The 17,002-nt window shown below is 42.2% G+C and overlaps 1 protein-coding gene and 1 non-coding gene across 3 annotated transcripts in view; both read right to left on the bottom strand.

Moving 5' to 3' along the window:
- Nucleotides 1–17,002, bottom strand: part of Kif4a (kinesin family member 4A) — a 102,533-nt gene continuing 85,531 nt past the window's right edge. Inside the window, exons 26-31 of one of the 2 annotated variants that reach the window (NM_001400930.1) lie at nucleotides 15,883–15,960; nucleotides 15,272–15,370; nucleotides 14,612–14,788; nucleotides 2,808–2,924; nucleotides 1,055–1,177; nucleotides 1–862 (exon numbers count right to left, since the gene is read on the bottom strand). In NM_001400930.1, the coding sequence (NP_001387859.1) occupies nucleotides 662–862; nucleotides 1,055–1,177; nucleotides 2,808–2,924; nucleotides 14,612–14,788; nucleotides 15,272–15,370; nucleotides 15,883–15,960 (795 nt within the window). In that variant the 3' untranslated portion in view covers nucleotides 1–661. The remainder of the gene's footprint in view (nucleotides 863–1,054; nucleotides 1,178–2,807; nucleotides 2,925–14,611; nucleotides 14,789–15,271; nucleotides 15,371–15,882; nucleotides 15,961–17,002) is intronic. The other variant, XM_006257114.4, reaches the window with a different exon arrangement.
- Nucleotides 5,059–5,132, bottom strand: Trnaf-gaa8 (transfer RNA phenylalanine (anticodon GAA) 8). Its single transcript has one exon. It is a non-coding gene; the product is annotated as a tRNA-Phe (tRNA).

Genomic DNA, 17,002 nt, shown 5'->3' with positions numbered 1-17,002 from the left:
TTTCCCAGAAAAAGGAGGTATGTGTATTTGTGGGGAAACTGAAATGGATGCTTTAAGACTTCCCAGGGGCTGAAGAAAACATGTTGGAATTTTACTTCTTCCTCTAGCATAGAAGGATCTCCTTCAAATAGTAGATGAGCTAAGGTTTATTTATTTTAACATTTTTAAAATGTTTCATTCACTTCAGTAACATGGGTGACGGACAGTTGAAGGGTTTGTAAAGTCCGGAGTTGGAATGGAGCAGGGAAGCTCCCTGCCCAATTCCTGAGGTGTGGTGACGGAGTCGAGCCAGGTCACCATCCCACTCGTCCATTAAGCTGATGTGATCATAAGAGAAGAACATGTTGACCTCGACTCCATGAAGATACAACTCAACTGCTCACAGAGAGCGAGCTAGACTGTCCTGGGGACTGGTTCCTCTTGAGTATCAGGAAGGTCAGTTGGTTCTCTCTCCAGTAGAAGGTTCAGCACCTTCTAAAGAAGCAAAGTAGTTTTTGTAGGCAGAGAGCTTAGACAGTAGAGGCCCTCTTCCTTTCAGGGACTTATTCTCCTTTTCTCAATAGCAGGACCTAAAAGCTACAGAAGTCATTAGTGCCCTTCCCCTCTGTGCTGCAGCCTCAGAGTGTGTCCAGGGCAGACAGAAGAGACAGTGGCCCTAACCTCAGTGGGACTCTTCTTGAATAGGGGAGCAGCCAGAGAAGAAGCTGGTATTGCTGGCTAGAGCTCGCTTCTTCTTCTTCCCCATGGCCTTATTTTCTTGTGTTTCTGATGCAATAGGTTTCAGTTCTAGATGGTCAGAGGAAGAGGCAAAATCAGGCTGCCTCAGCAGCACCTGATCTGCATCACACATTTCTTTTAGGATCTAGAAAAGACAGAGACAGAAATGAATACACGGGTCTAGCCGAGCCATGACAAAGACTCCACAAGGCATCTCCAGCCAGTACATAGCACTCCGACAATATCTTCCCCACGATAATCTCCCACAACCTTCTAGCACAGCCAATGCAGAGAAGGATGGATATAGTTTTTTCAAGTCTTGTATTTAGTCACCCACCTTGCTACTGGGAGTCGTACAAACAGGGTTGAAGAAGCTTAATCCTGAGGTCACCTCTGTGGGATCTTCCAGTTTGAAGGAGTTTTCAGAATCTTGGTTTAGCTCAATAACATCTGAGTTGTCCTGAAATCAAGCAGATAGGCTTATTATCATTTAGCTACCTGAGTTACAAAACAGCCTGTTCCTCTTCAGCCAGGTAGGTCCCAGCTCTAAGGACCCGATCAATTTCTGAAAGCAAACCTAAAGGAGTTACTGTGTGGAGAAGCCATAGGACTTAAACATGTTCTGTCCTGAAAGGAACGGTGTCATGCTTAAGAGTCAGACTCCAAGGACCTGTATATGTCTAGAATAAGACATACTAGGAAGGAAACTTTAAAATTAGGCCAAGCTGGGTGTGGTGGTATATATCAGCAATCCCAGAACTTGGGAGGCTGTGGCAGAGGGACAAGTTTGAGTCCAACCTGGGTATTTAACAAGCAAGACCTACTCTCAGAAAATAAAATAAAATAAAATTAGACCAAGCCTTGATTATGTCTTTGACTAAAGTTCTACTACCTATAATAGTGTCCCTATAGGAGGCTACCTGCACTAGTATTGCTTTCTGATAAGGAAATGAAATCCAAAGGCCAGAAGTCACTTAGGTCACAAGGTGACTGCATAGGGCTGGGATTAAAACTGTAGCTGTTTGTAGCCTGAGGTTTCCCCTGAGTTGCTGTGACCAGCTGTTATTAGGCAAGTTACATGAGTTTGCCTCTGGATTTTACTTTCCTCTTCTGTAAAATGGAAACACTGGCCCAGATCAGGGCTTTTCTTTGACTGAAATCCCGAGGGCGGCCCGACAGGAAAGTACGGGAAGAGCACATGCCTTTGATGGAAATGGGATCTAAAACTTTTGGGCAGAGAGCCTTTCATGCAGCAGCTTCAGGGTTCTAGATCCCTTAATAAAAATCCATGAAGACAGAGAACCCTTGTAGGTCCCAACTATGTGCCTGACATTCAGCCTGACCTACATAGAGCTTGTCATTTTAGTCCTCTGATGCTTATAGTTTAGAAGTCTTTGAAAGGAAAGGCCCAAGCCAAATTGCTCTGTGTAAACGTTTAGGAAATGCATGAAGAAAGCTTGTTATACTATACTTGGTACGAGTCTTGGATTACGGATCAAGAGCGGTGGCAGCGAAGACTTATTGCCATGGGCACAGACAGGTATAAGGACAGTTCAGGGATTGAAGCTGCTTGTGCTGCTCTTTTCAGGGCACATTTTATTTCTCAGAGTTTGCTCTTCCTAGGAGTGACATAAAGAATGCTGCAGTTAACTTGGCTCCTACCAGTGACTAGTAGATGAGATTCCTGTGGGTCTTTTCCTGGAGCCACAGAATGCTTGGTTTCCTTAGGGCTACTAACTACTGTCTCAAGATGCCAGAAGGATTAACTTCCTCTCTGAAAGCTGCCCTCTCAGCACGTGCCTTTCACGGTTGCTGCTGAGCCTCTGGACGAGTTTGATCCTGTGTCCCTGTCTACCTGTAAGTTCTTGCTTTCCTGTCCCTTGTTCCTGTTTTAGAAATCATACAGAAGCTTCTCAGCAAGGCTGGCGGTAAGGGTGGGGAGTGCATACCTGAGGAGTGAGCCTCTTTCTGGGTGCAGAGAAGGGTAGCAATTACTGTGTAGGAGACTCCAGGTTTCGGGGTGGAAGGAGAAGGATAGAAACTCCAGAGAGGTTAAAAGGGATGGTGAGGGGAAGCAATACCATTCCTACCTGGCTGTGATGGCGGTTGCGGCATTTTGTGGGGTCACAGCTGCAGGCCCCATTACAGTCTGACTTTTGCTTTCTGCATCCACATTGCTTGTTCCCACACCAGCCTTTGCAGGAACACTGCAAAACAGGATTGTGGGAGGGACGTATTACTGAAAGGATTCCATCCCTCCACATGCAAGTCTTTTTAGAAAGAAAGGGAAGTGCCATCATCTTGACCAAATCTGTCTTCTCTATGCCCTCCCTCCATTTAACCATAATCACCAGGAAATAATTAAGAGCAGGTTACACAACTCAATGCTCTGTTTTGGGCAGTGTAGCTGAAGATAAATAAGGGGGCTGTCCTAACACCCTCATGTGACCAAGTACCGGGTAAACGCTAGTCACCATTTCAAGGGCAGAGCCATGCAGGCAGCAGCATGGTTACAATACAGTTAGGTTTATTTTAGGACTGGGTCAGATTTTTGTCTAACGAAGTATATTTTCTTTCAATGCACATTTCTACATTTTGTCCAGTGTTAGCTACGGCTTTGTTCAGAGCACTAACTCATACACACATACACACACACACACACACACACACACACACACACATAGCCAGTTTACAGTGTAGCCATGTTTATCAGACTCTAACAATAGCAGAAAGCTAGAAGGATGATTAATAGTTAAGATAACAAAAATTACAATCCAAAAATATTTTGACAGGCTGCAATTATAGGCTGAAAGGAGAAAGAAAAAAAATACAATAGGGATAAATTCGAGTTTGGTATTTAGGTCCCCCTAAATCAGTTGTATGAGTATAATACATGGGGAGACTGAGCTATAAAGTAGTTCGTGCAGCAGGTCATGGCAGCCCAAACCTTTAATCCCAGCACTCAGGGAGGCAGAGGCAGCCAATTCCAGGGCATCCAAGGCTACATAGTGAGATCTTTTCAGAAAACCAAAACAACCCCTTCAAATCCCCAACAAAAATGAATCCAATAGTCTGGTATTTAACAAGGCTTGAAATTGCACAGCAGTGGTGGTGCACACCTTTAATCCCAGTACACGGGAAGCAGAAGCAGGTGGATCTCGGAATTGGAGGCCAGCCTGGTCTACAGAGTGAGTTCCAGGACAGCCAGGGCTACACAGAGAAATCCTGTCTTGAAAAATCAAAAGCAAAGAAAAATAAACAAAAAATCCTCCAAGACTAAACCCAAAACCCCAAACCAAAACCCTAAGGCCTGAAATCATAACTGTCAGCATTTGTTTTCTTGCCACATCTCCACATCTCTGTGGACTCATCCTAAGTTTATAATAAAATTCAAGATCTTAGCTGCTTTTCACATGAGAACTATTGTGTTTGTTCTATAGCTGTAAAGGAAACCACAATACCATCGTTTTTCTGATCAGGAGTATAACATATATCAGTATAAAATTTGAAAGCCCAACCCATGATTTCAATAGCTGTATACAATATTCCATCATTTTATTACATCAATTTATTTAACTCGTTCCCTAATGTTAGATGTTAAGATAGTTATGAAAGAAAATATTTGCTACTACAAATCCTATTACAGTGGATATCCTTGTCCACAAACAAATAAGCTATGTGTACAGACCAGACCCTCTGCAGCTGGCCCAACTCCACCTAACTTTACCTTTCTCACTCACTTCTTGACAATGGCCTTCTCAGGTGCTCTGAGACACAAAGCCCATTATGGTTGTGAGCTGTCATGTGGTTTCTGGGAATTGAACTCACGACCTCTGGAAGAGCAGCCAGTGCTCTTAACCGCTGAGCCATCTCTCTAGCCCCACAAAACCTATTCTTCGACCGAGGTGTTTTCATTGCCTCTTCTCCTTCACTCCCCTCCTCCTCACTTTCTTGTTTGTGACTGAGGCCTGTATCACTTAGCCCAGGCTGGCCTTGAATGTGAGATTCTTCTGCTTGAGCCTCTTGAGTACCAGGATTACAGGGGCCTGGTTTCCTCACATTTCCATCTCGTCTTAACCATTTCTTTGATTCATAAACAGCCTTTGTCCATCATCCCTATGAAGTCAACATGGGATTTTCGTTCTCTTCTGTATCACCATCTAGAACTGTTTTGTTTTCCTGCTTACTATGTCTTTTCCTACACGAATATGTTCACAATGACAAAGTTAATTGTTGTACTCTCAGTGAAATTATGTAACCTCTTATCATACAACAGAGGCTAAATAAAGGAGCAATGGATGACGTGAAACCTCCACCAACTAGGTGTGAAAAGTAAACCTCTGCCGAAACCCGGGATCGAACCAGGGACCTTTTAGATCTTCAGTCTAACGCTCTCCCAACTGAGCTATTTCGGCTTTGTTGTACTCTCAGAAATAGTGCTCATTCCTGGCACAAAGCTACTTAGAAAAGACTCGTTGAATGAATACAGCAAGTTCCATATTGATGGCTATTTCCTTACTATGTGTATAATTACTGGATTGAAGAATATGAAAAGTTTTCATGTAGCTGTTCCTGAAGTGGGCATGATGGGAATATTTTTAAAGTTTCTGATAATAGTTTGAGGTTGCCTTCCAGAGTAGTTATACCAATTTACATGTCTAATAGTACTAAATAAGAATGTCCATCCTAGTCACCTTTATCAACAAATACATTAGAATAAATTAAAGAACCCCTTTAGCTACTTTAAGACAAGCGAAAGGTAAGAGTTCTATGACTGGTCTTAGAGCTACCCCTTCAGAACGGCCTCCATTCATTACGGTAGCCTGGGTCCTTTGTCCACTTGTGACTAATCTAAAGACTTCAGAAGTGCTCTTTTTTACCCTGTCAGCATTTCTCTCTTTCATCTTATGGGATAAATATCACAAATGATATCTCGAGAACTGTCATTGAGTGATTGGACTTTTCCCACAGTCAAGACCCAGCAGGATGATTTATAGACTAGTATACTTCACTTATATGACATATGAAACAGTTTCTAAACGCCAGCTGTCATGGACTTCGGCTGTTGCTAATCTTCAAGGCGGTAGAGGCTAGTTGGTAGTGGTAATGGTAGAGTTGAATGCTCATAAGACACTTGACAGATTGGCATTTAGGTCACAAGAATGTCACATATGTAAGTTATAATTTCATCTTATTTCCCCTCATTTAAGAAGGAAGGAAGGAGGCCTGGTCAGGTGGGCACTCCTGAGGCTGCAGAGCGGAAGAGACCACCAACACTGCTCACCCCTGCCCACATCCCTGGCCCAAGAGGAAACTGTATAAGGCCTCTGGGCTCCCGTGGGGGAGCGGCAGGACCCCTGCCAGAGACACCGCCGGACCCTGAAGGAAACAGACCGGATAAACAGTTCTCTGCACCCAAATCCCGTGGGAGGGAGAGCTAAACCTTCAGAGAGGCAGACAAGCCTGGGAAACCAGAAGAGACTGCTCCCTGCACACACATCTCGGACGCCAGAGGAAAAAGCCAAAGACCATCTGAAACCCTGGTGCACTGAAGCTCCCGGAAGGGGCGGCACAGGTCTTCCTGGTTGCTGCCGCTGCAGAGAGCCCCTGGGCAGCACCCCACGAGCAAACCTGAGCCTCGGGACCACAGGTAAGACCAAATTTTCTGCTGCAAGAAAGCTGCCTGGTGAACTCAAGACACAGGCCCACAGGAACAGCTGAAGACCTGTAGAGAGGAAAAACTACACGCCCGAAAGCAGAACACTCTGTCCCCATAACTGACTGAAAGAGAGGAAAACAGGTCTACAGCACTCCTGACACACAGGCTTATAGGACAGTCTAGCCACTGTCAGAAATAGCAGAACAAAGTAACACTAGAGATAATCTGATGGCGAGAGGCAAGCGCAGGAACCCAAGCAACAGAAACCAAGACTACATGCCATCATCGGAGCCCAATTCTCCTACCAAAACAAACATGGAATATCCAAACACACCAGAAAAGCAAGATCTAGTTTCAAAATCATATTTGATCATGATGCTGGAGGACTTCAAGAAAGACATGAACACACTTAGGGAAGCACAGGAAAACATTAATAAACAAGTAAAAGCCTACAGAGAGGAATCGCAAAAATCCCTGAAAGAATTCCAGGAAAACACAATCAAACAGTTGAAGGAATTAAAAATGGAAATAGAAGCAATCAAGAAAGAACACATGGAAACAACCCTGGATATAGAAAACCAAAAGAAGAGACAAGGAGCTGTAGATACAAGCTTCACCAACAGAATACAAGAGATGGAAGAGAGAATCTCAGGAGCAGAAGATTCCATAGAAATCATTGACTCAACTGTCAAAGATAATGTAAAGCGGAAAAAGCTACTGGTCCAAAACATACAGGAAACCCAGGACTCAATGAGAAGATCAAACCTAAGGATAATAGGTATAGAAGAGAGTGAAGACTCCCAGCTCAAAGGACCAGTAAATATCTTCAACAAAATCATAGAAGAAAACTTCCCTAACCTAAAAAAAGAGATACCCATAGACATACAAGAAGCCTACAGAACTCCAAATAGATTGGACCAGAAAAGAAACACCTCCCGTCACATAATTGTCAAAACACCAAACGCACAAAATAAAGAAAGAATATTAAAAGCAGTAAGGGAAAAAGGTCAAGTAACATATAAAGGGAGACCTATCAGAATCACACCAGACTTCTCGCCAGAAACTATGAAGGCCAGAAGATCCTGGACTGATGTTATACAGACCCTAAGAGAACACAAATGCCAGCCCAGGTTACTGTATCCAGCAAAACTCTCAATTAACATTGATGGAGAAACCAAGATATTCCATGACAAAACCAAATTTACACAATATCTTTCTACAAATCCAGCACTACAAAGGATAATAAATGGTAAAGCCCAACATAAGGAGGCAAGCTATACCCTAGAAGAAGCAAGAAACTAATCGTCTTGGCAACAAAACAAAGAGAATGAAAGCACACAAACATAACCTCACATCCAAATATGAATATAACGGGAAGCAATAATCACTATTCCTTAATATCTCTCAATATCAATGGCCTCAACTCCCCAATAAAAAGACATAGATTAACAAACTGGATACGCAACGAGGACCCTGCATTCTGCTGCCTACAGGAAACACACCTCAGAGACAAAGACAGACACTACCTCAGAGTGAAAGGCTGGAAAACAACTTTCCAAGCAAATGGTCAGAAGAAGCAAGCTGGAGTAGCCATTCTAATATCAAATAAAATCAATTTCCAACTAAAAGTCATCAAAAAAGATAAGGAAGGACACTTCATATTCATCAAAGGAAAAATCAACCAAGATGAACTCTCAATCCTAAATATCTATGCCCCAAATACAAGGGCACCTACATACGTAAAAGAAACCTTACTAAAGCTCAAAACACACATTGCACCTCACACAATAATAGTGGGAGATTTCAACACCCCACTCTCATCAATGGACAGATCATGGAAACAGAAATTAAACAGTGATGTAGACAGACTAAGAGAAGTCATGAGCCAAATGGACTTAACGGATATTTATAGAACATTCTATCCTAAAGCAAAAGGATATACCTTCTTCTCAGCTCCTCATGGTACTTTCTCCAAAATTGACCATATAATTGGTCAAAAAAACGGGCCTCAACAGGTACAGAAAGATAGAAATAATCCCATGCGTGCTATCGGACCACCACGGCCTAAAACTGGTCTTCAATAACAATAAGGGAAGAATGCCCACATATATGTGGAAATTGAACAATGCTCTACTCAATGATAACCTGGTCAAGGAAGAAATAAAGAAAGAAATTAAAAACTTTTTAGAATTTAATGAAAATGAAGATACAACATACTCAAACTTATGGGACACAATGAAAGCTGTGCTAAGAGGAAAACTCATAGCGCTGAGTGCCTGCAGAAAGAAACAGGAAAGAGCATATGTCAGCAGCTTGACAGCACACCTAAAAGCTCTAGAACAAAAAGAAGCAAATACACCCAGGAGGAGTAGAAGGCAGGAAATAATCAAACTCAGAGCTGAAATCAACCAAGTAGAAACAAAAAGGACCATAGAAAGAATCAACAGAACCAAAAGTTGGTTCTTTGAGAAAATCAACAAGATAGATAAACCCTTAGCCAGACTAACGAGAGGACACAGAGAGTGTGTCCAAATTAACAAAATCAGAAATGAAAAGGGAGACATAACTACAGATTCGGAGGAAATTCAAAAAATCATCAGATCTTACTATAAAAACCTATATTCAACAAAATTTGAAAATCTTCAGGAAATGGACAATTTCCTAGACAGATACCAGGTATCGAAGTTAAATCAGGAACAGATAAACCAGTTAAACAACCCCATAACTCCTAAGGAAATAGAAGCAGTCATTAAAGGTCTCCCAACCAAAAAGAGCCCAGGTCCAGACGGGTTTAGTGCAGAATTCTATCAAACCTTCATAGAAGACCTCATACCAATATTATCCAAACTATTCCACAAAATTGAAACAGATGGAGCCCTACCGAATTCCTTCTACGAAGCCACAATTACTCTTATACCTAAACCACACAAAGACACAACAGAAAGAGAACTTCAGACCAATTTCCCTTATGAATATCGACGCAAAAATACTCAATAAAATTCTGGCAAACCGAATTCAAGAGCACATCAAAACAATCATCCACCATGATCAAGTAGGCTTCATCCCAGGCATGCAGGGATGGTTTAATATACGGAAAACCATCAACGTGATCCATTATATAAACAAACTGAAAGAACAGAACCACATGATCATTTCATTAGATGCTGAGAAAGCATTTGACAAAATTCAACACCCCTTCATGATAAAAGTCCTGGAAAGAATAGGAATTCAAGGCCCATACCTAAACATAGTAAAAGCCATATACAGCAAACCAGTTGCTAACATTAAAATAAATGGAGAGAAACTTGAAGCAATCCCACTAAAATCAGGGACTAGACAAGGCTGCCCACTCTCTCCCTACTTATTCAATATAGTTCTTGAAGTTCTAGCCAGAGCAATCAGACAACAAAAGGAGATCAAAGGGATACAGATCGGAAAAGAAGAGGTCAAAATATCACTATTTGCAGACGACATGATAGTATATTTAAGTGATCCCAAAAGTTCCACCAGAGAACTACTAAAGCTGATAAACAACTTCAGCAAAGTGGCTGGGTATAAAATTAACTCAAATAAATCAGTTGCCTTCCTCTATACAAAAGAGAAACAAGCCGAGAAAGAAATTAGGGAAACGACACCCTTCATAATAGACCCAAATAATATAAAGTACCTCGGTGTGACTTTAACCAAGCAAGTAAAAGATCTGTACAATAAGAACTTCAAGACACTGAGGAAAGAAATTGAAGAAGACCTCAGAGGATGGAAAGATCTCCCATGCTCATGGATTGGCAGGATTAATATAGTAAAAATGGCCATTTTACCAAAAGCAATCTACAGATTCAATGCAATCCCCATCAAAATACCAATCCAATTCTTCAAAGAGTTAGACAGAACAATTTGCAAATTCATCTGGAATAACAAAAAACCCAGGATAGCTAAAGCTATCCTCAACAATAAAAGGACTTCAGGGGGAATCACTATCCCTGAACTCAAGCAGTATTACAGAGCAATAGTGATAAAAACTGCATAGTATTGGTACAGAGACAGACAGATAGACCAATGGAATAGAATTGAAGACCCAGAAATGAACCCACACACCTATGGTCACTTGATTTTTGACAAAGGAGCCAAAACCATCCAATGGAAAAAAGATAGCATTTTCAGCAAATGGTGCTGGTTCAACTGGAGGGCAACATGTAGAAGAATGCAGATCGATCCATCCTTATCACCCTGTACAAAGCTTAAGTCCAAGTGGATCAAGGACCTCCACATCAAACCAGACACACTCAAACTAATAGAAGAAAAACTAGGGAAGCATCTGGAACACATGGGCACTGGAAAAAATTTCCTGAACAAAACACCAATGGCTTATGCTCTAAGATCAAGAATCGACAAATGGGATCTCATAAAACTGCAAAGCTTCTGTAAGGCAAAGGACACTGTGGTTAGGACAAAACGGCAACCAACAGATTGGGAAAAGATCTTTACCAATCCTACAACAGATAGAGGCCTTATATCCAAAATATACAAAGAACTCAAGAAGTTAGACTGCAGGGAAACAAATAACCCTATTAAAAAATGGGGTTCAGAGCTAAACAAAGAATTCACAGCTGAGGAATGCCGAATGGCTGAGAAACACCTAAAGAAATGTTCAACATCTTTAGTCATAAGGGAAATGCAAATCAAAACAACCCTGAGATTTCACCTCACACCAGTGCGATTGGCTAAGATCAAAAACTCAGGTGACAGCAGATGCTGGCGAGGATGTGGAGAAAGAGGAACACTCCTCCATTGTTGGTGGGATTGCAGACTGGTACAACCATTCTGGAAATCAGTCTGGAGGTTCCTCAGAAAATTGGACATTGAACTGCCTGAGGATCCAGCTATACCTCTCTTGGGCATATACCCAAAAGATGCCTCAACATATAAAAGAGACGCGTGCTCCACTATGTTCATCGCAGCCTTATTTATAATAGCCAGAAAATGGAAAGAACCCAGATGCCCTTCAACAGAGGAATGGATACAGAAAATGTGGTACATCTACACAATGGAATATTACTCAGCTATCAAAAACAACGAGTTTATGAAATTCGTAGGCAAATGGTTGGAACTGGAAAATATCATCCTGAGTGAGCTAACCCAATCACAGAAAGCCATACATGGTATGCACTCATTGATAAGTGGCTATTAGCCCAAATGCTTGAATTACCCTAGATCCCTAGAACAAACGAAACTCAAGACGGATGATCAAAATGTGAATGCTTCACTCCTTCTTTAAATGAGGAAAAAGAATACCCTTGGCAGGGAAGGGAGAGGCAAAGATTAAAACAGAGACTGAAGGAACACCCATTCAGAGCCTGCCCCACATGTGGCCCATACATATACAGCCACCCAATTAGACAAGATGGATGAAGCAAAGAAGTGCAGACCGACAGGAGCCGGATGTAGATCGCTCCTGAGAGACACAGCCAGAATACAGCAAATATAGAGGCAAATGCCAGCATCAAACCACTGAAATGAGAATAGGTCCCCTATTGAAGGAATCAGAGAAAGAACTGGAAGAGCTTGAAGGGGCTCGAGACCCCAAAAGTACAACAATGCCAAGCAACCAGAGCTTCCAGGGACTAAGCCACTACCTAAAGACTATATATGGACTGACCCTGGACTCTGACCCCATAGGTAGCAATGAATATCCTAGTAAGAGCACCAGTGGAAGGGGAAGCCCTGGGTCCTGCTAAGACTGAACCCCCAGTGAACTAGTCTATGGAGGGAGGGCGGCAATGGGGGGAGGGTTGGGAGGGGAACACCCATAAGGAAGGGGAGGGGGGAGGGGGATGTTTGCCCGGAAACCGGGAAAGGGAATAACACTCGAAATGTATATAAGAAATACTCAAGTTAATAAAAAAAAAAAAAAAAAAAGAAGGAAGGAAGGAGGGTTGGGGATTTAGCTCAGTGGTAGAGCGATTGCTTAGGAAGCGCAAGGCCCTGGGTTCGGTCCCCAGCTCCGAAAAAAAAAAAGAACCAAAAAAAAAAAAAAAAGAAGGAAGGAAGGAAGGAAGGAAGGAAGGAAGGAAGGAAGGAAGAGCATGAGACCTATCATTTAGTGTCTCCTTAGTGAGGAAGCCATTAATTCTGAGAAAGCCATCCTTTTGGGGCCTGCTACATACAGTATCCTTTTGAAAGATGGTCTTCATGTATAACATGAATACATGTATAACATGTATACATGTATAACATGTATAACTAATGTGTCTTCCAAGCAGTCTGATCAAGAGTGGACAAAGCATTTGCATATTGTGAGGTTATTAAATAGGAGAGTCAACTTGATCTCTTCACTCATAGTCACTTATCAAACTAAAAGGTATCATTTCAGTGTTTAGATTTAGAATATCATTTATATTAGGTAGTATTTCGTTACAATACTCACTATGCCTCAGTATTTTCCTTTTAGGTTGGAGCAACAGTGTTGATCTAGTAAGCTTTCCCCAAGAACAAGTGGACCCATAATTGCTTCACACCTGCAAATCTCTTTCCAAAGGTGTTAGGCCCTCCATCCTTCTGTTCCTGTGTATGCTTCAGAACACTGCTCCTTAACTTAGATGGCCATTAATCTACATTCAGCTCACACCACTACTTCAATTATAATAGTATAAATGTTTGTTGAGGAAATAAACAAAATGGGGCCTTGGGAGATGGCTTTGTCATTAAGAGAACTTGTTGCCTCGGCAGAGAACCTAGATTAGACTGCCAGCACCCAACTGGTAGCTCGCAATCATCTCTAACTCCAGTTCTGGGGGTCTAACACTGTCTTCTGATCATTGCAGACAGCAGGTATGCACATGGTGCTCACACATACCCCAGGCCAAACACTCACTTATAAGTAAAATCCAAAGATACAAAAAGGACAGCCAGGCCTTCCTTCATTGTGTCTAAGTGTCCCAACTCTCTGGTTTGAGTCTCTGCAATGTACTATTTATCGTACCCTTTCTACCTTAGCCCACACCTTTCTACCTTAGCAGTCACCCTCTTCACTGTCATCTTCTTAATCTGTACCTCTTCTGCACCCAAACCCTCCCAAGTATTTTTCCAGAGATGAATGCTGAAGTTCTAGATGTTTCTTTCTACTTCTCTGTTGGATTTCTCCATTAGCGCATTCTTTTTTTTTTTTTCTTTTTTTCGGGGCTGGGGACCGAACCCAGGACCTTGCACTTCCTAGGCAAGCGCTCTACCACTGAGCCAAATCCCCAAACCCCCATTAGCGCATTCTTGATGTGTTTTGCTTCACTTTAGCATTTGGTTTTACAAAACTGGTCCAATTAAGTCTGCTTCTGGGAAGCTGGAAAGTAAAGTTCGGAGCCATTTTCTAAGAATGTGGTTACAGGGCATAGGTGGACTAGTGGTGATGGACCATAGTGTTTTGGAAATTAATGTTTCAGTATAAAACAGTTGTATTTAGCAAGTATGGAGGAATAGCATTGTGGAAGTTAATAAAGTGCAACTTGAAGTCAGAATGGTTTTGATCTGGGCATGGCATCGTAAGCCCACTTCTAATTTCAGTACTCCGGAGGTGCAGGTAGGAAGACTAGGAGTTTACATCATCCTGGGCTTCAAGTGACTTCAAGCCTAGCCTGGGATTATATGATACACCATCTCTAAATCAAATCAAAACAAAACAATCCCCCAAAGTCAGATTCTTCCTAATTGGCCTTAATTTAGCATTTTTTGTTCTTAATTCTCTTTTTCTATAATCCCCTTTGTTCCTTAGTCTTGTGAAAAAAAGAAATACACTGATGAGAATTTTTTGTGTGACCATGGGCAAATTCACTTCCCTCTTGTGAGGCTGAAGTCTATTTGTAAGAGGCAAGTAATGAATACCTCTGTGGATTTTAAATGATTATTGAAAATGATATGTGATAATGGTGGTTGGTTCAGCTATATAATATGGGCTGGGATGATCAGTTGGGGATCAGCTTCAATGAAATGGTCTAGAATTCTAGCTGCTCAGATCGCCATGATCTTGAAAAATCAAAGAGAGCCAGCCAACTTGAATGCTCAGGTGTGCCTGCTGGCCTCATATGTAGTCCATACAGAACTAGTCCAACAAGTCTGTCAGTGGAGTCAATGCCTCTGAAGGAACTCCAAGAAATTACAATGCAGAGAACAGAGACCAATTTGAGACTTAGAAGCTAGCCCACTGAGAATTAACCTAACATGGGACGTTACAGAGTTGCCTCGTACCCCTTGGATGTTCTTCTTGGACACCTTGACTAATTTTGTTGGGATCCACTCCTCATCAGCATGGTCATCACTGTCCTCATTCTCCTCCTCAGCCACAGAAGTCTCTGAATAATACTGCAGGTCCTCGATGGCGAAGCTTTTCTCTGGGCATTTTTCTTTAATACGGAAAGGTTTGGGCTATAAAAAGATTGAGGTAGTTAATAAAGTTTTAAAATACATATGATATGCCATCATCTCAATAACTACTGCTGGCAGTTATTTACAGAGATTTCAGACTTCTTAAATATATTCTACTTGGTTTTGCTAATCACAAACATTCTGCATTAGCCTTGCATAGACTTTGAAGAAGTAGGAACTGAAGGCTAATCAATCTGAGGGAGGAGGAGAGGAGTGATGGTCTAATGAGGATGAGGTCTCTGGATGGACAGCTGAGCACAACTTTTCTTCTGCTCCTTCTCATCTGTGTTACATAATAACTGTGCATGATCGACCCCAACCGGCCTTCTGAGGAAGGAAGCAGGATGTCTGTTTTCCGTAGAATTGCACTCTAGCTTTATTTTGGACTCCCTACTCTTATATAGCCTCTGACAAAAGACAGGTTTAGTATACTCGGTCAAGCCTGGCTATGCAAAGGGATCATAAGACGACCGAACATTTTACCTTAGGTGGAATATATTCAAAGGAAGAGTCCGGAGACTGGAGGATATTTCTCACAAGATGGGGTTTCTCTTTGCTGACTACTTGGAGGAGGTTCAGTTTCTGTTTGAACAGGAGAGACAAAGTATATATTGTTAGGGCAGATTTTGGGAGCATCCGTGGTTAACCCAAACATTTCAGACCTGAGCTGGCTTTCATGTACTGTTACACATGACAGGACAGTAGCTGGAGGACTCACTTTCTCAGATCACTACTAGATTTAGGAGGGGTTATACTTTAGTTTTTGTTTGTATCTTTGTGGGTTTTTATGAGACAGAGTCTTCCTATGTATCCTTGGCTGACTTAGAGTCTACTATGTAGACCGAACTGGCTTCAAACTCAGCCTGTCTCTGCCTCCCGAGTGCTGGGATTACAGGTTATCTATCACCAGGCCTGGCAAAAACTTTTTCTAAGTGTTTCTAACATTTTGAAATGAACATGACTGGAGCACAGAAAAATTCAATGGAGACCACACAAAGCAGACAACATAATCAGCAACACTGGGGGTTGCTTCCAAGGGCTAGCCTCAGTAGGAGTCTCCTGAGGCTTATCAAATGGGTGGAAAGTTGTCTTACCTGCTTGATGGCACTGTTTTCTTGCAGAAGCTGCTGATTTTGCTCACACACTTCTTGCATCTTCCTAAGCTCTTCCTCCTATTTCCAGATCGCACAGTTATACGTTGGGTTATTTTGGGTCCACATAAGAGTTACTAAACAACTTGGATTAAAACACTGCTTTCAAGTGTCTGGTAGATGATTTTTTTATGCACGAGGCACAGGCACACAGGAAGCTGCCATACTAGGTTCTTTGAATGTCCGTTACATTTCAGTATTCCTCAACAGCCATGAATATACTTGAAGGAAGCAAACTTTCCTCTCCTTTCCCATTCTCACCCGTGATGTGCAGAGCGCCTATGCACACGAGCAGGTAGGTTCAGAATCGCACACAGCATTAGCTGTTTCCTGAAATCTGCAGGCGCTGCTGTGCACCCTTCCCACATAGACTAGTCTGCACCCTAATTTAAAGCCTAATTAAATCTGCTTGCAGTTGAGGCAGCGGGATTCATGTATATAACTAATCTGGTTATGTCTTACGGTGGGAAGAGAGCGTGCAGGACTAAGCTTCTAGGTTGGACTAAGCAGTGCTCCAACATGTTTCTAAAGGGTGTGGTGTTCCCAGCCTTTGAAAGAATGTTAGATCCTGGACATTTTACTAACATGCCAGGCTTCAGCTCAGAACAAGATACATGTGAATACCCTTAGGATCTTTTTCGATTTATTTTTATCATTTTTAATTATGTGTATGTGCCTTTGAGTGCAGTTGCCTGGAGAGGCTGACAGCCAGGTATGGGATTCCTCTTGGAGTCGGAGGTACATGCAGTTGTGAGCTGACAGACGTGCCGAGAACTCAGCCCTCTGCAAGAACATGAAGTGATTCACCACAAAGCCCGCTTCAGCCCGCTGCCATCACGTTTTTAAGTAAATACTAGATGAGTATGTTTCTTCAGCGCTAAAGCTTAGGGTTAAGGCAGAAGAACCAGGAGGCCTAAGTATGACACGGAGGCTTCTGTTTGAGTCCTGAAAATTAGGTTATTCTTATTGGAGCTGCTCTGATTTTCCCCTCACCGGATTCAACAGGGCCTCAAAGGAGTAAAGGCTCTGGTTTGTCAGTGGTTAATTACTTTCTGCTGCAATT

This window comes from Rattus norvegicus, chromosome X, assembly GCF_036323735.1.
Source record: "Rattus norvegicus strain BN/NHsdMcwi chromosome X, GRCr8, whole genome shotgun sequence".
NCBI lineage: Eukaryota > Metazoa > Chordata > Mammalia > Rodentia > Muridae > Rattus > Rattus norvegicus.
Note: the sequence above shows the minus strand (reverse complement) of the source record. Positions and strands in the feature narration are given on the sequence as shown.